The sequence below is a fragment of the Dendrobates tinctorius genome, unplaced genomic scaffold, assembly GCF_039654945.1.
Source record: "Dendrobates tinctorius isolate UK_male_01 unplaced genomic scaffold, ASM3965494v1 ptg000065l, whole genome shotgun sequence".
NCBI classification, from domain to species: domain Eukaryota; kingdom Metazoa; phylum Chordata; class Amphibia; order Anura; family Dendrobatidae; genus Dendrobates; species Dendrobates tinctorius.
In genome coordinates this window covers 26910023-26932500 of record NW_027361733.1, presented here as the reverse complement: position 1 = coordinate 26932500, position 22478 = coordinate 26910023, and the positions used below count along the sequence as shown (strand labels likewise).

At 45.6% G+C, this 22478-nt stretch overlaps 1 protein-coding gene across 4 annotated transcripts in view; it reads left to right on the top strand.

Moving 5' to 3' along the window:
* ZBTB46 (zinc finger and BTB domain containing 46) overlaps nt 1–22478 on the top strand; it is a 46867-nt gene that overhangs the window by 4215 nt on the left and 20174 nt on the right. For 3 of the 4 annotated variants that reach the window (XM_073580824.1, XM_073580825.1, XM_073580827.1), the window contains exons 2-4: nt 2749–2860; nt 3966–4908; nt 21114–21398. In XM_073580824.1, the coding sequence (XP_073436925.1) occupies nt 3999–4908; nt 21114–21398 (1195 nt within the window). In that variant the 5' untranslated portion in view covers nt 2749–2860; nt 3966–3998. The remainder of the gene's footprint in view (nt 1–2748; nt 2861–3965; nt 4909–21113; nt 21399–22478) is intronic. The other variant, XM_073580826.1, reaches the window with a different exon arrangement.

The following is a 22478-nucleotide window of genomic DNA, read 5'->3' as shown; positions in this document are numbered from 1 at the left end:
ATGCTGGGAGTTGTAGTTTTACTATAATCACAGCTTGGAGACCAATGACCTACTTCTTGGGCACATCCTGTTTATATCCTGCTTCTTTGGGTACATCTCCACCCATCTCTACGCCTGGGCATTGGGTCACTGAAAGGCTGTTTTTAGTGCAGCGTATGGCATCCCCCCCCAATCCTAGTCCTGGCATGCGGTGTAGGCAGAGGCCCTGGCTTAGTGCTTTCCTGGGTGTGGTGAGTGCCTGCTGCAGAAGCCATGCTGATCAGCGATATATGCTAGAATTAGGGGAATGATCTGCTGCCCCCTCTGTCAGCGCCATTGGTTTGCAGTATATGGCTCTCCAGCTGCTGTGAAACCCCTGAATTTTGTGGTTTCATACCCCCTCCTAAGTGGCAGCCCCATCCCCACATCTTATCAGCGGTAGGTTAGTTGGCCGGGGTAAGGAGGCATTTTTAGAATTCCACTTTAGATAACGCCAGACTGACTTGTAGGGTGGAACGATAGCTGTAATTGGCTGTCCGGATCCCTTCCCCAGAATTCTGCTAGCGGGAGCGGACACAGAAAGAACAGGGCCCCTGTGCAAGAACAATATATGGGCCCCTTGCCATCCAATAGCTCATCATTGTGCACATTTCCACCTGCTTTGGATGTCGTACTGGCCCCCTTACCTCTTGGGCTCGTATGCGGCTGCACAGGTTGCACCAACCTTATATCCGCCCCTCTCTGGTAGGTAGGTGGGTGGTCGTATCGTGTAAACCCTGGAGAATCCTCCACTTGAGCTTAACAAAGCTGTTGGCAATGGATTGTTACCAGCCTCCTTGCCCCATTGGCGTGTCTGCCATCTACCTTGAATGTCTACATTATTTCAGCGTAGCAATGGAGATGAGCGGTGACTATCTGTCACAAGGCGGCTTATCGCTAGGGTAATATATACTGTATATAAAAAAAAAAGAAAATGGTAAACATGGGCATGTAAAATCCACCCTGTTAGATATAATCATTGTCTACAACCGCAGCCTTTGTCCATTGTATACCAGGCCCCATGATTATTAGGATCTCTGGCAAATCCCACTCAACTTGTCAGGGTTCACTGGCAAAAATGTAAAAAGGGTATTGTAGACAGTTACAACCATTTTTAATGCAAAAAGGAGCAAACGTTTATTCAAATTAATTTCCCGTTTACTGTACGCAGCCCCAATGCAGACCTGTATGTCTCTAAGGTAACACACACCTTTCCAGTAGTAAAAAATGACTGCGGGTTCCGACAACACACAGGAACGGTTTGTAGTCTGTAACCATGGAGACACACACATCTGCAGACACAAAACGGTAGATTTGTAGCCAGGACTATTTGCATAGTTGCTTCATTACTATTTCTTTGTTTCGATGTGGCAGACATTGTCAATTATTGTATTATCGGTGTTATACTCATGTGGTCTCTTCCTGCTGCTGGCTGGCCCCCATTTATCCCCCCCATCTTCCGCACTGCTTTGCGCACTGGACCTGGGCAGAGCATGTTATGGTGGCGGCGTGCACTGGGATGGCTGATTTATTCACCGGGTGAGCAGAAGGGCTATTGCCGGTTTATAGATCCGGAGAGTCTCGTATACAGGACGGCTGGATTAATTGCGGTTTGTGACTGGAGAGGAAAATGGGCCGCTTGCTCCATGTGGGGAGGATATCTGGGGCACTTTGTTCTCATAGTTTCTGTGCAATTTTCTTGCTCTGATTCCCTGTTACATTAGACTATATGTGCTTAAAGGGGCAGTACACACAAACCTGGCTTCCTGATTTTTGGAGGATGGATATTCATATACGTTAAAAAGGGGGCATGCCACCAGGGCCTGAGAATACCCTTAAGACACACTGAGGTGGGTACAGTTTTAGGTGTCAGTCAAGGGGAGTATAAAGTAACTTAATCCATATAGACCTCATCCCTTTATGAGCCGACGCCGCCAATATGCAGAGGTGGGAGCAGCCTGATTACACGCTGTACGCTCTGCCAGCTGACACAGACCTGGTGGGGACAGCCACCATCATCATCTTCCTGGCAGACAAGAACGGAAATGTGAATATGACTTAAAGGGATACTCCTATTTCAAGTCGTATTACTGTAAATCCTTAATATTGGGCTACCAGTGATGGCCATATTGATTGTCACCTATCAGGCTGGACGTAGGAAGGAATGAGTGAGGGGAAGAGCAGAACAGAGTACACCCCGCTACACATTTACATCCATATATGTCGCTATTATCAGCCACTCTCCTTCTAAAGCTTCTGCACTATTATAAGCCGCCGAGATTAAGAGTACTGGCCCTTTAAAATGCATGACGTCGACTTTCTACCTAAATGACTAGCTGAGTTTTATGCTGGTCACACCTTGTGTTAGCTATTGACACCGACTTTTTATCCTCCCATGTAGTAGGTTTTGGGGGGAGAGGTCGGCTGGGAAGTAAAACTTAATATGTGGGAGGACGAAGCCTTTAATCTATACTGGCGGAATAAATGTCCCTACATGGTAGAGCTGCAGTCGTATTGTTCCGTGGTCTGCAAAGCCTGAATAATAAGAAAATCCTCCATCAGGGAGACATTGTGGTGCCCATAAAAAGCAAGGTTTCAGAAACGTAAATATGGCGCCGTTCTTGCCTGTCGAATGGGTTGATCTGTTGCCCGTGCTTGTGCGAAATCTGCTGTGATTGGATGTTTCTCCTGTCGATTATTTCACTTACTAATATTTTACTGTCATTTTAGGAATTTTGACACCTTCCACCCCGGTGTCTGGGACATCATGCCAGCAGCCTCACTGATACTTTGTCACCGTCAAGATTACTAAGGAGATTGTCGGAGAGAATTGCTACGCACGGTGAGTTCTTAGTTTCAACATCTGTGGGCTGCCAGGGCATTCTGAGAGTTATAGTTCCACAACAGCTAGGGAGCAACAGATTGAGGTCACTATGTCTTATATTGCATTTTTCCTTTTTCTGCTTGGTCCTGACACGGTCACCTACCTGCCTGCAGCTCTATTAATAGTGCATGTATCATCTACACCATCGGTGCAAAGCGTTTCCACTGAAAAACCTTAGAGCAGGGTGCGCGGCTTGGGACGAGGGCCAGGGGATGCCTCCATCTGCTGGATCACACCGCTCCATGTCAGAGGTGTGAAAACTACAGTTACTCATCCTGTGAGTGGAGACCAAGACCAGTAACGCTTGTGACGTCACCGACTAGTGAAGACAAGCTCTCGGTGGGGACTAACCGCTAGGCACACATGGTGCCATGTCTGTATGTATCTCCTAACATCCTACTATGCCTGATCATGAGGTCCTACTACCGAGACCCTCAGCATCCATCACACTCGTGCAAAAATACAATGCATGTTCAGTCGCTCACAGGGTCTTGATTGAGGAACTCCTGCCCCTCCATTATCTATACCTGCCATGTCCCAAAAAACTGACAGCCCTTATTGATGGAACTCCGTAGTGGAGGATGATGTCGCTGTCGGGCTTCTCCGTCTTTTATCTTCCCTTGTGTTTTCTTGGACTCGCCTCTCTCCGCTGTGGGATTGACACTAATCTCTGGGATTATTTAGACCAGGATTCAACCGCCCAAAGCAAACCCCAATAGGGTGTGGGTAGGGGTAGTGGCGTTGGGGGAGGGGAGAGTGACCCCTTTGATGTTCTCTAATGTGGAATGTTCTCTGATGTTGGATCCAGGCTCTTCAGCACTTTTTGATCTTCAAGGGGAAACATTTGTACTTGTACGCCCGGAAACCATCTTCGTTCTCCCCCCTCCTCCTCCTCAGACAGTATACCTTACCTTTTATAAAATGTCATGTCTTTTACCTGTGACTCTTTGCAATTTTTGAAAGCGTGCTGACACTTGTAGTGCAATGGTAAATGAATGACTGGATGTAAAAAAAAAATAAGAATTCCAGTGACTCCTAATTAATTTCTACTCTTTATTACCAGTTTTGTGGGGCAGTAAACCAAAGACGTCCACAAATGAATAACCGTAAAGAGGATATGGAGATCCCATCCCATTACAGGCAACTTCTAAACGAGCTCAACGAACAGCGGCAACATGGAATCCTTTGTGACGTCTGCGTCGTTGTGGAGGGGAAAATCTTCAAAGCGCACAAGAATGTCCTGCTGGGCAGCAGCCGGTACTTCAAGACCCTCTACTGTCAGGTACAGAAGACGTCCGAACAGACCACAGTCACCCAACTGGACATTGTCACAGCCCAGGGCTTCAAGGCAATCATAGACTTCATGTACTCGGCTCACTTGGCGTTGACCAGTAAGAACGTCATTGAGGTGATGTCTGCGGCCAGTTACCTCCAGATGACGGACATTGTCCAGGCCTGCCACAGTTTTATCAAGGCCGCTTTGGAAATCAGCATAAAATCCGAGACTTCTGATGAACTTGTAGAATATGATATGGGTGCCCCTTCCAGCAGTGCCGAGGCCTTGCTGTCCGCCGTGGTGGCTGGACGTAGTATTTCACCATGGCTGGCTAGGAGGACGAGCCCGGCCAACTCTTCTGGAGACTCTGCCATCGCCAGCTGTCACGAAGGTGGCAGCAGTTATGGCAAGGAGGACGCCGAACAGAAAGTGGACAGTCAGGATGAGGTATCTTCTGTATGGCCGGGAGATGTGTGCTATGGACCAATGCGTATCAAGGAGGAGCAGGACTCCCCATCTCATTACATAGCAGTCAATAAAGGGGATCCAGGAAACCTCTACGTAGAGCAAGGGGATGGCTGGCAGCATTCGGGACGCAGGAAGAACCGTAAGAATAAGGAGACTGTTAGGCATATCACACAGCAAATGGTGGAGAACTGCAGAACAGGATCCCCGGAGCCGTCCTTCATCTCCAGCACGCAGTGGCAGTACAGCAACCAAGACAATTCCGGTAAGTGCTGCCACGCGTCCATCCTATTCTCATACAGTATTTCACTTTTGTTTCTTCTGTGTTGTTTGCTTGTCCTTTATATCAAATAATTCAGCTGGAATTTCTTGGAAAGTTGTTCGGCAAACAATGATTTTTTTTTTTTTTTATTTGAACTCCAATTGGTTCCTACCCAGCTTTTCCTTAATAGATGCCATCAATGATTTATGGAGGTCTTAAGTAAATGGTATGAGCTGTATGGATGCGGTACTATGGCTGTGTAAACCAAAGGTGTGCTCCTTCATTTTACTGACATGCAGGTGTCTCATTTAAGGGATTTTTCCAGGTACAGAAAATGCCCTGTCACCCGATTGAAGTATGTTTCTTAAATACAAACAAGCTGTTATTTACTCACCCTCCCCTGGTCCAGCTCTGAGTCTCGGCCGCTGTGTACGGTGTCTTTTATTGTCTGATATCACATTGAAAGCGCTGCAGCCAATCGCTGAACTTGGCGGCATCATGCGGTGAACTCTGGCAGAAGTGTTGAGCTCACTTATTGGCTCCATCGCTGTTGACGTGTCGTCAGCGCTGCCGACAATAAAGCCACATTCACAGTGTCAGTATTTGGTCATTATTTTACCTTAGTATTTGGTCAGTATTTTACCTCAGTGTCTGTAAGTCACAACCAGGAGTGGGTGATAAATCCAGAAGTGGTGACGGGTTTCTATTATACTTTTCCTCCGATTTGTTCCACGTCTGATTTTGGCGTACAAATACTGAACAGGTGAATAAGGCCTAACAGACACCAGGAGCGGCTGCGGTTACTCGGCGCTGGACTCGGGGAGGGAAGTTTTGCCTCTGATTGTAAACATTGAAGGGCAGGGGCATTGCTGTTGCAACTCTTTTATGCCTTTTCTGCTTTATATCTTTTAATTTGCAAAGTGCGAGGGTGGCTCGGAGCGCTCGTTCTCGGTATCTTCACGCTATGTGAGCATCCATGACCAGATACCCTCTTTCTCTACCTGTTCTATTTCCTGTTGTTGCCTAGTTATCCGGTTACGTCGGCTGTGCCTGCTAGCAGCTCATTAGTAGCTGTTACTAAGTATTTCTGGATACTGTCAGTATCCGCCTGTGGACGGCACGAAGCGTTCAGCCCATGGGTCACAGCGACCTTGTAGCTCTCGGCCTATGGGTTTCCATGGAGATCCAGAAGCCTCGCCGGCATGTTCAGATGTTACAAGATATATCCACAGGGCTAGTTAGTAAAGTTCTCTGGGATCTCGTTAGGATAATGCACTGAAATCCCTGGATTATGCCGTTAACCAGGGCGGCGCGGGGTTTAGAGGATGGCCAGAAAGACCTGAAAGATTGGGTGTCCTGCATGGCTGCCACACATCGCCCGACCTCCCTCACCCTCATTATACCAAACAAAGAAGAGTAAATGAGATGTACGTGTCTAGAGACTGATCCGTCCCCAATTACTGCCAGTCAAGACGCTCTGCTCCAATCCCTAATCCCTTTACGTATGCGCCTCTCGGTCCAGGAAGGCTTATTAGTGATTTTCTGGTGACTGGCATGCTGTCCTGACAAGTCTTGTTTCGCTTCACCAAGACTAGAGAAGGACATTTACCACTGCTGGTGGTCAAGAAGAGGAGACAAGCCGGATCAACCAGCAGCGGCCATGTTTGTTTGTCGTTGGTCATAAATATATGGCGCCTGGTTCTAAAACTGTTGGCAGACCTTGATGGCAACTGTTCCTGACCCCTCAACCTTTCTAGCTGGGTGGAGCCTTTCATGGAAAATTAAGGATTGCATGGCGCCCCGAGAAACACATAGGCATTCATTAATTTAATAGGATGTTGGCTGAAAGGGGGCATTATAATTTTTAAGTGCAGGAAGTAACCACCATAAAGCTTTGTGACCTAGAGCACGTGCGTTACTATGGCGGGTGTAGTGGTTGTAGTCGTGGAGTCTAAGGGAGGCAATCAGGTCCATCTCTGCCCACGTTAGAAAACTATTCATATTAAAGATCTGTGATAGTTAGGGGCCCTGGTGGAGATTTTGCATTGGGGCCCATTTGCTGTGACCTGTCAAAAGTGGCGATTTTCTGCTTGTCTTATTCCTGCTACCACCATGAGTGATTGGCTTTTTTTTTAAATCCTCATTTTTCCAGAGAGATGAGAATCTTCATTTGGTGCTTCATGATCTTTACCAAAGGGGTGTGTCTTACAGGATTCTCTGGGGCGTGTCTTCAGTCTTTTCTGCATTACTTTGTAAGCCACACCCCCTTGATTAACACCATAAAACAAGGGCTAAATTAAAAGTCTCATATCTATGGAACCATATAGTGGATAAAAAAAAAACAAAACTCAAAAAAACAACTCCTGAATATTATGGGGAGTAGTGAGAATAAAACACCAAGAACTGGCCATTTTTTACTTGTAAGTGACCTCTTTACGTTATCAGGCTGCTAATAAGAAACTGGAATGAGGTTGGGGGTATGGGGTGTTATTCCAGGCTGACATCTGCCAAATCTTAATTGATGAGAACTATCATACATTCCTGACTGGTGCTGGTGTCAGGCAGCAGCTATAAAGGGCCTAGTAATTATGTTTCTATTTTTATTTTTTTACTTTACTGCAAGTAGAGCTGACCATGACCAAAACAGTCAAGTCACTCTTTTAGGTATATTGTTCATCTACATGGTAATCCTCCAGCATTTCTGCTGTTTTCTTACAATGGCTCATGAATATTCATTTAAGGCTCCTCTCTCTCTATATTTTTTTTGGCGTAAATAATTTATCAGCGTCGTCTTCTTTGTCTTGTGACCTCATCCACGGCTGATCAACAGTATGCGTGATTGGTGCCAGTCTGCACTGAGCATGTCCACAGGCTCCACCCCACTGACTCTTTACACCTAGTCCCTCCCCCCAGACATGGCACCCAGGAACGGAAACAGTGGGTTCACCACTGTAAAGATGATGCGTTATAAAGTGACCGTCTGTATAAATAACAAACCACCCCGCCATGTAGAAGAAATGGGGGCTCCTGTGCCTTTAACAAGGAAGGCTACAATTTCTCTTGGGACTTCAGACCCTTTTTAGAAAATCATTAAAAAGTCATTGAGTTGGAGGCTGAGCCTATTAAATCTAGTTAGATTAGAGGAGCTGTCTGGCCTAAGGCTTTTTACGTTTCACTACCTCCAGCAAATCCTCCCGGCAACTGGTTTGTTGAGAGCAATTATCCGGTGTGTGGGAGGCGGGAGACAATTTGACTCGGCCAGTGGTGTCGGGGTGGAGTTCCTGTTTGTTTTTTCTTGGTTTCTAGTAATTATTTTGGATTTTTTGAGACTTTGCTGGCTTTGCTTCCTTTCTGTTGCTTCCTTAGAGTTCAGGGGACGGTCATAGTGGAGAGGCCCCCATAGAAGAAAATATACTTCACCGGGTATTGTGCCAAGGTAGATGAGCACAACTGGCCATTAAGCTTGCTATACATGTGATCGCTGACGGGTGAGCCTTTATATCGCCTCCAGTCATCTCTCCCAACTTCCCCATACACGCGAATTTCCGGTTTCGCTGAGTGTGCATGTGTTCTCAGTGCAGAGTGGAAAAAGCCACTGCCACAAAGTTCTGGCAGCGACTTAGCTCTTCAAGAAGAAAAGGCTTTGATGCTAAAATTCTAACTTTCCAACCATTGTTTCCCCCAATTGATAAGTTGGTGCCCTCCCCCATACACAGGTTTGGGAAAAAGTATGAGTATGGAGAGCCTTAGACAGCCTGCCACTTTATATGGCCATCCCACCAGCTATCTCTGGGTCAGGGAGTTGCATTTTCCTTCAACTTAGTCAGATGATCAAGTAATACCGTAGTCAGTTTTACATTGTTGATTGGTCTGAAATGGAGACTGAACACCCTTGGAGTTGGGAGTGTCCAAGTCTTGCCATCCACTTTAACAATTGAACTTAAAGGGGTTGTCCATCTTTGGGGACCTTTTTCTATGCTTAAACTCATGTATTTATGGCTAAAAATAATTTTTTCACTTGGGATTCATTAAAAGTATTGCAATGTTTGGCTTTTACAGGCTCTGTGTCCCGGCATGTTCAACATTTGATGTGGTCTGTGGTCATAAATTAGCTGAGAGGAGCTTATTAAAAAAGAAAAAGACATAAGTGTTGCAAACTCTGTCATTCAGGAGCTCACTGACGGATTCTCAGTTAACTCATTCTGCAGCCAGCAGTGGTCAGTGCAGCACAGAGGCTGTAGAAGGTAAAAGGTGCAACATTTTCAATTAAACCCAAAAATATTTATAGCCCAAATTACAAGCATATAAGTAAATAAAAAAAAAAAAATAAAAAAAAAAAGGTCCTTAAAGATGGACAACATATCTGTCCTACCTTGGTGCCAGGATGGAGGATGCCCATAATGTGGCCTACGTCAGCGCTCACTGTACATCTCGTATCACTCACAGAGCCGGGTGACCCATATCCTCCTGGTGAGGAAGGGAGGCGCCACACCTGGCAGCAAGATTGCGCGTGACTAATGCTGCAGGTGTGTGGATGGCATAAGCCGGGCACTTAAATGTGGCTCTCAGGTTTTTTGCAGTTTCTGTGTGCTCCTACCCAAGCGATGACTTAGAGACTTTTACATCACTATGATGTAGCAAGCTTGAAGTGTTGCATTTTAACCCCTTTAATAATGCTCTAAGTGGAAAGAAAAAAATATATACATTATATAATTTGTTTTTTTCAGAGGCGTCCTAGTTTTTCACTTGTAATCTGAGCTTTATGCTACAAGCGGCTGTCACTACAGACAGTGATGCCGTGGATCCGTCACCCGCTGTACTTGCAGGCAGATGTAGGGAATTTCAGGGTTTAATTCTGTTTTCCTATCCCCACCCTGCATTCCTATTTCCCTAGGCTCCAGATCTGCCCCCCCAATGTCTCTCCTCACCCCCTCCCTGGTTTCCCTATGGTAACAGCAGTGCCTGCGTTCGGCTGCTTTAACCCTTGCACGCCCCTCTTCCGGCACACCTGAGCTGATTATATTCCAGATGCGGAGCAATATCCCTATACTGAGATGCAAGCTCCTCAATCGTCAGTGCCATCAAATCTGTATTTAAAAATGCTGGTAATGGCACGCAGAACCGGGTGAGTGGTCCTCGCAGATCCGGGTGAGTGGTCCTCGCAGACGTATGACCCACTATAAGAGTGTGCGCAGAGTATACAGCTATAGCGGCATGCTATGGATTGTGGATTACCACTTCTTAAAGCAGCGATCTTTGACTTGTAACACTCCTAAGGTTGCAGAACTACAACTCCCGACATGCTAGGAGTTATAGTGTTGCAACAGATGGAGACCGCTGCTATACAGGATAATGGAAGTTGCAGTGGACCACAATGGTTAACACAAAAGTTACAAGGCTTATACATTCTGTGGATTTTACTCTGCACTACAAAGTGTGAAATCTGTGGGAAATTGATTAAAAATCCACAGTGCGACTCAATTCCCACACATGTCTTTCCTCAGCGTGTGGATGCTGTTTGGTCAGATGTCAGATCTTCTGCACTCTCTTGTACCTGTTATGCGTTGTGGATTTTTTGCCCCTTATGAAAAGACTCAGATTTCTGACCCCAAGGGCTGAGCAGCCGTGCCACAGTGCTACCACGTGCCCGCTCTGCTATGAAGATAAGATCTGACACAATCTGCCTCCTACACTCTCCAGTAACTTCCCTCCTCAGATCATTTACTGCAGATAACTAGATCAGACCAACCAAACCTCACCCTTCCTCTCTCCGGCCTGGACTGTGAGGGTAAACATTGGTGCCGAGGGAGGTTCTGGGGCAAAATAGGGCTGGTAACCAGGGCACAGGTCCTCGGTGTGTGTGCCCGAGCCAAATTACCAACCCATCCCCCTCCCCCACCAGGATCCTGGTGCGATAGATCTTATCTCTAGACTAGGGAGGATCCTAGTGATAGCCATGTACCTTGTCCTAATTCTGCGCTCAAGTCCAGTCTATAACTGCCGCACCGACAACTGTCTGTGTATGACAAGCGTTAGGGAAGCAGAGAGATTATATAGTGGATATGTGTTAGAATTGGGCTTATTTGAATCTGTTCCAGGCTGCAATTAAATCTCCCACATGTATCAGACTAAAGTCTGCCGAACCTGCCAATTATTGGCCGGGTACAGTGACTGTCTAATGCCTCCTGTCCTGAAAGAGATGGATACGGTCTGTTGGATTTCCCGCGGTAAAGGAGTTTGGCAGCGTCTTTCACGGAGAATACAGAAGCGCTCGACTAAGTGCGGGGGAGTCAATAGGTGCTTGTCGGCGGAACATGTCGCCAATGCCGCCTAATGTTTGTATGGGGGTCTTTACCCCAGAAAATCGCACCCAGAAAGAACCTTGGTAAGGTTCATGCTACGTAGTTGCCCTCCTGATGGTCCGTTTCTCTCCCCGTAACGTGCGCCTATATGGGAAGGCGCCCATTGCCTTTGATTTTCTTTTAGCTATGGCCATAAAGGGGACTTGTAGGATTTTCTGTACTATTCACCAATGATGATTTCTACCCGCTCAAAAGATGCTGAGCACCAAAGGGCCATCTTATGTGATAACATGTAAAAGGTCCTTACCCAAAACGCCTTTCCTTCAGGGTTTTCCCTTTAAGATTAGGGCACCTAACAGCACTGATCCTAAAAGGATAAACATCAACCCCACATTCCTGACCCTGAGAAATCCTCCCTTCCCACAGACTCACCAACTCCCATTTCATTCTGCCACCCCCTCCCTTCCCCAGTCCTCCCACAGCCTGTTCTCACATTCCCCACCGGAGCACAGAATGCCCTCTGCTAAATCATCTCTCACCTGCTCATCTTCCCTCTTTTATATTTAATGCATGGCCGCCAGCTACCCAGAAGCCGTTTCACCATTACCCTCTGATTATTTTTTGTAAGCCATCCTTTTCTGGGAAAGCTGTACACCAAGCTTTTCTAGGGTCTTGAGTGTCTTTTTGGGACATAGGTGGGGATGTGATTCCCAGAACGTTTTCTGGACATTCTGGAATCTAGAAAAGCTGAGTATAGGAGGGCACTGGCAGTCAGAGGTCTGCCCTGTCACTGCTCGGTTCTCCTTCGCCTCCTGTACTCTCCCCCCATTATTTGAATATGACAGAACTGATGCAAATAGATTTATAGTGGGAGCGGAAGAGTAATATGTCTCTCGGTGAAAGGTCGCAGGTTGTGAGATGTCTTGTATGGAAGGTTTGACCCAAACCATAACTCCCTCACCTTAAGTTGTACTCTACCTCTGAGCGCCAGAAGACCCCTTGCGCACTGACGTGTCCCCCATCTCTCGCGTACCAACGTGACACCCCCCCACACCCACTCTCGCACCAACATGACTACCCAATACCCACTCGCACACCACCTATCCACTTGTGCACCTACACTTTGTGACTTTCTCTGGTATCATCCCCCCCCCCCCTCTGCCTGTGATCCTTTGCCCCTATCTTTACCTGTGTATTGAAACAGTAATAACCCTCAAACCTTTCTGTACGTACTACCCCATCTCTCAGCATCCCATCTTCCATACTTCAACACTAGCCCTCAAATTTGGTGCTGGACCTGTGTGAATACTTTTCCGCCCAATGATGACAAAAGTAGTCTCAGAATGATACCTTTATTGGCTAACCAGTAAATATGTTTGCAAGCTTTCAGAGCACAGTGGCTCCTTCAGGCAAGATAAGCCACTGTGCTCTGAAAGCTTGCAAACATATTTTCTGGTTAGCCAATAAAGGTATCATTCTGAGAATACTTTTGTCATAATTGGGCGGAAAAGTATTCACATTGATTTTTCTGGCTAACACGGTACCACAATATAATTTTATTATTGTACATCGTGCTGAACCTGGGAAAGTTGAGTAAAGCTTTTTTTTTTTTTTTTTTTTTTTTTTTTAAAAAAAAACCAAACTGCAGCTGGAGGACAGGATTTTCTTCAATACCGGAAACCCTCCTTTAAGCCTATGTGCACACACCCCTTTAGCCTCTGCACCCCATTTTTAACCCTTCACCTTGTACCAGCTTTTTCCGACAATCCCCAATGTGATGTCATATACTGAAACTTGTCGGTCTACAGTGATGTGGCACTCCCCGTCTCCTCCACCCCCCTTGGTAAATCCGGCTAATCCCTAATTGCCCCCTTTCCTTCACTCTGAGTCGTACACACCCAGAATCTGCGTAACTTGCCCAGCACTTGTCTTTACACTGGAGGTTTTGCCCTTTTAGGCACCTGTGCACTATATATATATATATATATATATATATATATATATATATATATATATTATTTATACTTCTCACTGCTGGTGACATATCCTGCCCCCCCCCCCCCCCCCCCCGCCTCATACATCCTACTAATCCTCACCCCTATCTTTCTCACACTGCGAGAAACTACCGCAATCCCTCACACTTAAAACCTGTTCCACTGTCCCCCACCCTCCCGCTCCCTCCCTCCGGAGCACTTTGGAATGCCCGCTCCGTCTGCAACTAGCTCCACGTGTTCCACGGCCTCTTTACCTCCTGCAACCTTTCCTTCCTGGCCCTCACTAAGACCTGGCTGACACCCCCTGACACAGCCTCCCTTGCTGCACAGAGTTAGGATGGTCTCCACTTTATTTACCACACTCCTCACTCTGGCAACAGACATGCTCCTTTATCCAACCCCCACCCTCCCTTATCCTCCCTTCTTTCTAGGTTCACTCCGTCTGTATCTGCTCTCCCTCTAATCTTCAAATGGCTGTCATATACCGACCACCTGGCTCAGCCACTGCCTTCATCGACCAATTCTCCACCTGGCTCCTCCACTTTCTCTCTACTGACATCCTCACCATCATCATGGAGAGCTTCAACATCCCCATTGACACCCACCAGCCAGCAGCCTCCAAACTCCTGTCACTTACCTCATCCTTTGGACATACTCAGTGGTCCTCCACAGCCACCCACACAGACGGACATATATTAGACCTCATCTTCACCCGCCTCTGTTCCCTAACTAATCTCACAACCTCTCCCTTCCTCCTATCTGACCACCATCTACTCACCTCATCCTTGTTCTTCTCACCTGCCCCCCATGTCCAGCCACTAACACATCCTTGCAGAAATCTCGCACACCTAGACACTCACAGACTCTGACTCTGTTCTACCTCTGTCATCCATATCTTCACTCCACGATACGGACACTGCCACCGCTTTCTACAATGCCACCCTTACATCAGCCATCGACTCAGTCGCCCCTCTCATGCATGGCAAAGTGCGACGAATCAATAGGCAACCCTGGCACAACAACCTCACAAAAAACTTCGACAAGCATCCAGTGTCGCGGAGCGGCGTTTGAAGAAAACACGCCTGCCAGACGACTTCACTGCTCTCAAACAAGCTACACTTGCCTTCAAAATAGCCCTCACCTCTGCTAAACAAACCTATTTCTCAAACCTTGTATCTTCATTATCCCACAACCCAAAACAACTGTTCAGCACATTTAACTCTCTCCTCCGCCCACCACTGCCACCTCCAACTTCCCTCATCTCTGCCGAGGACTTTGCCACCTACTTCAAAAACAAGATCAACCAAACAAGGCAAACCTTTACTGTTGCACTGCCCCCAACCACTCCACATACCAGACCTGCCCTTCCCCAATAACCTCCCTCTCCAACATCACTGAAGGAGAGCTTACACATCTCCTTTCCAAATCACACCTCATCACCTGTGCACTCGACCCCATATCTTCCCACCTGCTTCCCAACCTCACTAACACGCTCATCCCAGCCCTAACCCATCTCTTCAACCTATCGCTATCTTCTGGTACCGTCCCCTCTGCCTTCAAACATGCCACCATCACACCCATCCTCAAAAAACAAACCTTGACCCAACTACTATGCCCAGCTATCACCCCATATCACTGCTCCCGTTTGCTTCCAAACTCCTTGAGCAGCATGTCCATGCTCAACTTTCCTCCCACCTCTCATTTAACTCCCTCCTTGACATCCTGCAGTCTGGCTTCTGCTCCCACCACTCCACTGAAACTGCCCTGACCAAAATTACTAATGACTTACAGCCAAAGCTAACAGACAGTTCTCCATCCTCCTTATCGACATGTCCTCTGCCTTCGACACAGTCGACCGCTGCCTACTGCTACAGATTTTCTTCCCTTGGCATCAAAGACTTTGCCCTGTCCTAGATTGCCTCATACCTTTTCTGACCGCACATTTAGCGTTTCCCAATCCCACACTACCTCCTCATCCCACCCTCTCTCTGTTGGAGTCCCCCAAGGCTCTGTCCTGGGGCCCCTACTTTTTTCCATCTATACCCTTGGCCTAGGACAACTCATAAAATCCCATGGCTTAGGAGAATAGTAAGGCCCTTTAAATATACAGAATGGTACCTACTGGAAGACATCCAAAACAATTTGGGGAAACTGAAGGTGGCTAATGAAGGTGAGGTGTAAGGTCCTGGTTGGGACAGGAGTTAAAAAGGAAAAATGTGTGGTGATATTCTACAGAGGCAATGCTTGCAATCTGTGTTTTACAAGGGGTCTAGACATAACATGTGTGCGAAGTTGCTAGGGGAGATCACTGAAAATGTAAGAGGAAGAGGGTTTGTTTAGGGGAGGGGGTTGGAAGGGAGGATGATAGGCTGAGTTATTGTCTGTTTATTGGAAAAATGACTTGTCATGTGAAATGAAGCAATGTCTATGAAAATTTGAAATAAAATTTGTGTTTTAAAAAAAAAATCCCATGGCTTTCAGTACCACCTGTATGCGGATGACACTCAGATCTACCTATCTGGCCCAGATGTCACCTCTCTGCTGTCCAGAATCCCAGAGTGTCTATCAGCCATATCCTCCTTCACCTCTCACTTCCTAAAACTCAATGTAGACAAAACTGAACTCCTTATCTTTCCTCCATCTCGCGTATCTTCCCTACCCATTCTATCTAATATGGTAAACGGCATCACGCTCTCTACCGCACCTGAAATCTGGTGCCTCGGTGTAACTCTCAACTCTCCAGTCTTCCAAACCACACATCCAAACTCTTGCCACCTCCTGTCGCCTCCAACTCAAAAAATATTTCCAGAATCCGTCCCTTCCTCAATCTACTAAAACTCTTGTACATGCCCTCATCTCCCGCCTTGACTACTGCAACACCTCTCCTCAGTGGCCTCCCTGCCAACTCTCTTGCACCACTCTAGTCTGTCCTCAATTCTGCTGCCCGACTAATCCACCTCTCTCCTCGCTACTCCCCCTGTCTCTCCCCTCTGCAAATCCCTCCACTGGCTCCCAATTCCCCATCGAATCCAGTTCAAACTACTAACCCTGACATACAAAGCCATCCACAACCTTTCCCCTCCCTATATCTCTCAACTAATCTCCCAATATCTTTCATCCTCCCAAGACCTCCTACTCTCCTCCACACTTAGAGTATGTGCACACGTTGCGGATTCTGGTGTGGATCCACAGCGGATTTGGCCCAGCGGATCCGCAGCAGATTCTCATGCCGTGTACAGTACAATTTTATCCATTGCAAATTAAAAACCGCTGTGCACATGCTGCAGAAAATTTAGCGCGGAAACACAGTGGTGTATTTTCCGCAGTATGTCATTTCTTTGTGCGGATTCCGCAGCGTTTTTACACCTACTCCATTATAGGAATCCGCAGGTTTAAAAATGCAGGGAAAATCCGCAATGAATCCGCAGGTCATTTTTACCTTTGGATTCTGCAGATTCCGCTCAGATGAATCCGCACCGTGTGCACATACCCTTCTTTGTTCCTCACACAAGCGCCTCCAAGATTTCTCATGACTATCCTCCATCCTCTGGAATTCCATGCCTCAACACGTCTGATTATCCACCACCCTCGGATCCTTCAAACGGAACTTGAAAACCCATCTTTTCAGGAAAGCTTACAGCCTGCAATGACCAATCTTCCGCCTCAGCATCGCCCGAGCTGCCGCCTCATCACCACCAGAGCTGCTGCACCCCCGACCTTCTGTCTCTTCCCCACTAATCCCGTAGAATGTAAGGCTACAAGGACAGGGTCCTCTTCCCTCTGTACCAGTCTGTCATTGTAAATTTGTTTACTGTTAACGATATCTATAACTTTGTATGTAACCCCTTCTCATGTACAGCACCACAAATTAATGGCGCTATATAAATAAATGTATATGTGTGTGTATATATATATTATGTATTTATTATACAGCTCCGGCAAAAATTAAAAAAACACTGCAAAATTTTCAGTTTGTCTGATTTTTTTCTTTATATTATATCTATTATATTTTTGAGTAAAGTGTAAATAGCTCTTTTATTCTATAAACTACTGACAACATGTATTCAAATTTCCAAGCACTAAACTTTAATTTTTTTTTTTTTTTTCCAGAAAATGAGAAATGGTCAAAATAACAAAAAAAATGCAGTGCTTACAGACCTCAAATAATGCTAAGAAAACAAGTTCATAATCATTTAGAAGCAACAATACTAATGTTTTACCTCAGGAAGAGTTCAGGAATTAATATTTTGTGGAATAACCGTGATTGTTAATCACATCTTTCATGCGTCCTTGGCATACTTTCCACCAGTCTCACACTGCTTTTGGGTGACCTTATGCCACTCCTGGTACAAAAATTTAAGCAGTTCTTTGTTTGATGGCTTGTGACTATCCATCTTCCTCTTGATTACATTCCAGAGGTTTTCAGTGAGGTTCAGGTCTGGAGATTGGGCTGCCCATGACAGGATCTTGATGTGGTGGTCCTTCATCCACACATTGATTGTGCCATGCCACACAGCTAGGTCATTGTCCTGCTGGAAAAAACAGTCCTCAGAATTGGGGAACATTGCCTGAGCAGAAGGGATCAACTGTTTTTCCAGGATAACCTTGTATGCGGCTTGATTCATACGTCCTTCACAAGGATTAACCTGCCCAATTCCAGCCTTGCTGAAGCATCCCCAGATCAGATCCTTCACCAAATTTCACAGTGGGTGCAAGACACTGTGGCTTGTACGCCTCTCCAGGTCTCCGTCTAACCATTAGATGCCCAGGTGTTGGGCAAAGCTGAAAAATAGACTTATCAGTGATTACCTTACTGCAGTCCTCTATGGTCCAATTCTTATGGTCTTTGGCAAACTTCAGCCTGGCTCTCCTTTGCTTCTCATTGATGAAAGGCTTTTTTTTGTAGCTTTACATGACTTGAGCCCTGCCTCTAGGAGCCTGTTACAAACTGTTCTTGCCGTGTACTTCACCCCAGCTGCCATTTCTTTCGTAGGTCACTTGATGTCATCCTGTGGTTGTTGAGTGACATTCAAATAAGATGACTGTCATCCCGGTCAGTGGAGAGTCGTTTTTGCCCTCTGCCAGTCTGTAGCTTTGTTGTCACCAATATCTACTGCTTGACCTTGTTGTAATGGACTGCCGTATTAGAAATTTTAAGGATGGAGGCAACATAGCTCTCACTAATTTATGCCTGCATCAAAGTTGAAGATGCAGGGAAAGAGTTTGTTAAAGCAAAACCATGCAAAATTTAATGGAACTGAATACAATTATTTTTAGCTCACAATACATTAATTTATTTAAAAAAATAAAATAAAATAAAAAATGCTAAAATGTATATTTATATATAATAAATTTACGCTCATCCCTTAAATTACTGGTTTTGATACAGCTAATCCAGCACTTGTTTGTAACACCAGGTTATCGTACAATATGGAATTGAGTAGAGAGAACATATTAGGAAATTCCTGATTTTATTTATTTATTTTTTATCCCTTTTTATCAACTACATGATCTGATGCCGATTTCCAATAACAGAGGATTCATTCTTTTCGGCTGAGTTTGATAAACCCACACCAGCACCAACGGCCGAGATGGGAGAATACCCTCTGCATAGTTTAGGCTCCTTTTTTCATGATGCTGACAATCCTGCTTGTGCAGTTGGCAGGATGATGGGTTTATAGTCTCAGGCTGGGGCGTTTTCCAGGGTGGTCTAATCTAAGCTCCTGTTTGCGTGTCCCATTCTTATCCTCAAAGACTGTAATGCAATGTCTTTTAGGTACTAACAAAAGTGCAAACTTGACCTAAAGAGACTAAAAAATGTTAAATCATTCAGTTTAATAAAATGGCAAAAAGTACCATAAAGTTATTTGGTCAATTATGGTAAACGGTGGAGACCAACTTGCAATTTGTGTATTCCCCCATTGTACAACTTGTACATACCCAAAATAATTTCTTTAAAAACAAATAAATCTTTACTTGATTAGAAACAGGAATTGAAAAAAAAATATGGGGAGGGGAATAAAGTTGAAATATATAAACTATCCCTGAGGCTAGTCTTTGGGGTAAATGAATTAATAGTACATCTGTTTTGTATATACACTTATGCAAATAAAGTGGCCCTTTAAGTCAATATCCAGCTCTTTATGAGTTTACAGATATGACAAGGGAGGAAGATCTGGCTAGTCCCGTGTTTGAGACTCTTAAATGAGGCTCCACGGACTTTATTTGCATATTTATATTTCCCAGGGAGCATTGCACCTAGGATTTCACTGATTGAGCGCCTTTGCCGGCTGCGGCAGTGTTTTCTTTGACTGGTCTCCCTGAGGTCAGTGATTGTTTCGTGTTGTATATACACTTGTCAGATTTATGTCTGATCGATAGGAGTCCAATCAGTTCATCGAACAATGAGGCACATAATGTCTCCCACCTCGCTACCAGCTATAGCTAAATGCTGGCCTTGAATTGGCTCCTCACCACCAGGGTTGACTATTTCCTTACATCCTCATGGATCCAGTGGAGGCCTCCACTGGGAAGAAGGCATCTTGCTATTTTCAATCTAAAGAGAACCGGAGAATGAGCTGCCCCCTCGCTCCCTATCTCTGCCATGTATCATGTACCTTGAGCTCACTGCTTTAATGGGCTCGGACTGTTCTATAATTCATGGCTGAACTAATCTGACCAGAGCTATCTCCGGTTAACCGTTTCCTTCCTGACCGTAAAATGCGCCTGGTCCTCGTTATTCTCTGGATTGTTGCGCCTCCGCCTGGTTTACATTTCCTGCAGCGTAAGCTATAGGCGACTCTTGAAACTTGCCCCATATACATCACTGTATTGTGCCGCCTTTCCCTTCAATGGCATCATCTCTTCAAACCTGGGCCTAACGACTGATCCCATTCAGGGAAAAGGTGGCACAGTACAGTACTGAAATACTGTCTTCATTGATGCAGGATCTTCTGCCCTCCCCCCTATTCCGGTAACCAGTTTACTTAGATGCCTGCAAAGCAGATCTGAGCTTTTCTCTACAGTGGAAATTATTTTTCCTATGAAAATTTCTAATCCCATTACCAGGGAAAGTCGCCATAGCTGCCAGTAGGAAGCACTCCGCCCATTGTTATGGAAGATGATCAATGTATGGATGTCAGTTGTTGTGTTACTCTATGGAAACATCACCCAACCTATACTAGGATATAGTGAATGGTTACGCTAACCAGTCCAGGCTCAAATCCAAGATGGTGACTGGTTTAGTATATACATATGTAGATTTACACTGTAAGCTCCTTGGGACAAGAGATCCTCAAACTTAACTGTACAATAGTGCAGAAAATATGGGCACCGTCCCAGGGGGTAATGGTCTACACATTAATGGCTTGGGTTGTAGTAGTTCAGGTGGGAAAAGCTATAGGGAGAAGACTGCATAAATGGGTGCCAATCTGCACTTAAATAATTTTGGCATTACATGCCCATGTGACACCATGAATGGGGAAGCTCTCTTGCCTATATTACCAACTAGAGTAGGTATGAATCTATTTGCAGAACACTGCCTATCAGTCACAACAGTGATGTACGCAACAGGAAGGGAGCCCTAAGAATTACATTTGCCGCTCCTCTTTCTATTACCCAGCCTGGTGCGACGTCACATGTGCATCACGCCACAACGATGATGTTGTACCAAGCCGACTAATCAAAAGAATGTCGGGAAGGATGAGTGGTGGTACGCTGGTCTCCTGTCCAGTGGGCACAGATGACTGATGTGGCCTGCGAATCTCTTCACACCCACTCCGAGAACCCGACAGCACATTTATGCTCGACTCGTACTTTTTGTCGTTTGTCCCTGCAGTTGTACCCTGTATGGTGACCTCATTCCTTACATGCGTCAACCATTTTAAACTGTTTCTTTCTTCCTCTCCCTCAGGTGACGACGTGACTGTGATAGAACCGGGCAGCTCTGATAGCCGGGAGGAACGTGTAGACTTGTACTCGCAAGGAGAAGAGTCCTTACAAGGTGGAGAACCCACTTACATACCTCACACGCTGAATCTGGAGAAAGATGACAATCGCCAACAGGTCACCAGCGTATCCAACCTGCGCAGTGCCCTCCTGAGCAAAAACAGCCTGCTGTCCCTCAAGGCCGACGTCCTAGGGGAGGAGAGTTCTTTGCTTTTTGAATACCTGCCCAAAGGTACCCACTCGCTCTCTCGTAAGTTCCTCTCTTCTTTTTTTCTGTCCTTCTCGTCTTTTTACTTGGTCGGTAGTAGTGTCAGGTCCGGGCTTTGAGTAGTAGGACCACCTCTCCAATATCAACTAGTTAGTTAAGACATCTATTAGGGACAAACCCTTTTAAATGTAGACCCACAGGTGACATTTGGAGCATGGGATGAATACTCGCTGAACTCGAATTTGAGTCAATAAAGACACATAGCACACTTTCTCATGGTAAATATCCATATAATGTCTGAGTATTTTAAGATATTATAATTGGAATATTTCAGGAGATTGTCACTTTTTTGTCTTGTGTTCCTACTTTTATCTGGTTTCCATATCTAACCTTATTTTTTTATGACTATATTTAATTATTATTATTATTATTATTTTTTTTTTTTTTTTTTTTTTTTGGAAAGTGAACGCAGAGCAGGGAGTTCATTAAAATATTAAGGCGACAGTCACACGTTCAGTATTTGGCCAGTGTTTTACATCAGTATCTGTAAGGCAAAACTTTGAGCGACGAGCGGCACTGGTTAACGTCGTTTGATCGAGCTCAAATTTTGGCTCTCTCAATATCTGGAAAGGGGAATCGTTTTGTGGGGTCCAGACGGACAAAATTCCGACATCGATTTTTTGCGGTCACCCTAGTGTAGGCCATCCACCCTTTCGGCTTTCACGTTTACTGTTCATATCCATGTCCTGATATATACGCACATTTTGTGGACATTGCTGTGGATGAGTAGTTTGGAGCCGGGCAATATCTGTGTCTGGGCTGAACAATAACAGGAAGCTTTGTCATGGGGACGCAGTGACCGTATTTACTGGCAACCGTGCGCCATATAAAATCCTGCTTTGCCATTGGTCACTCTGCTTTCCTCTCTGATCTTTATTAAATGTGAGTAAAGTAATTGATTTGCTTCCTTATAAAGTTTTGTTTCCCCTCCCATCATTTACTCTGGGGTTCGCCCTGACACCACCCAGGTTTTACACTCCCTCCTGCTTTGATGTTGGCCATTCTGCTGGTGACGTCACCAGTCAGTAGTAATTTATCCATGCCAGGTGTTTTAATAAACTG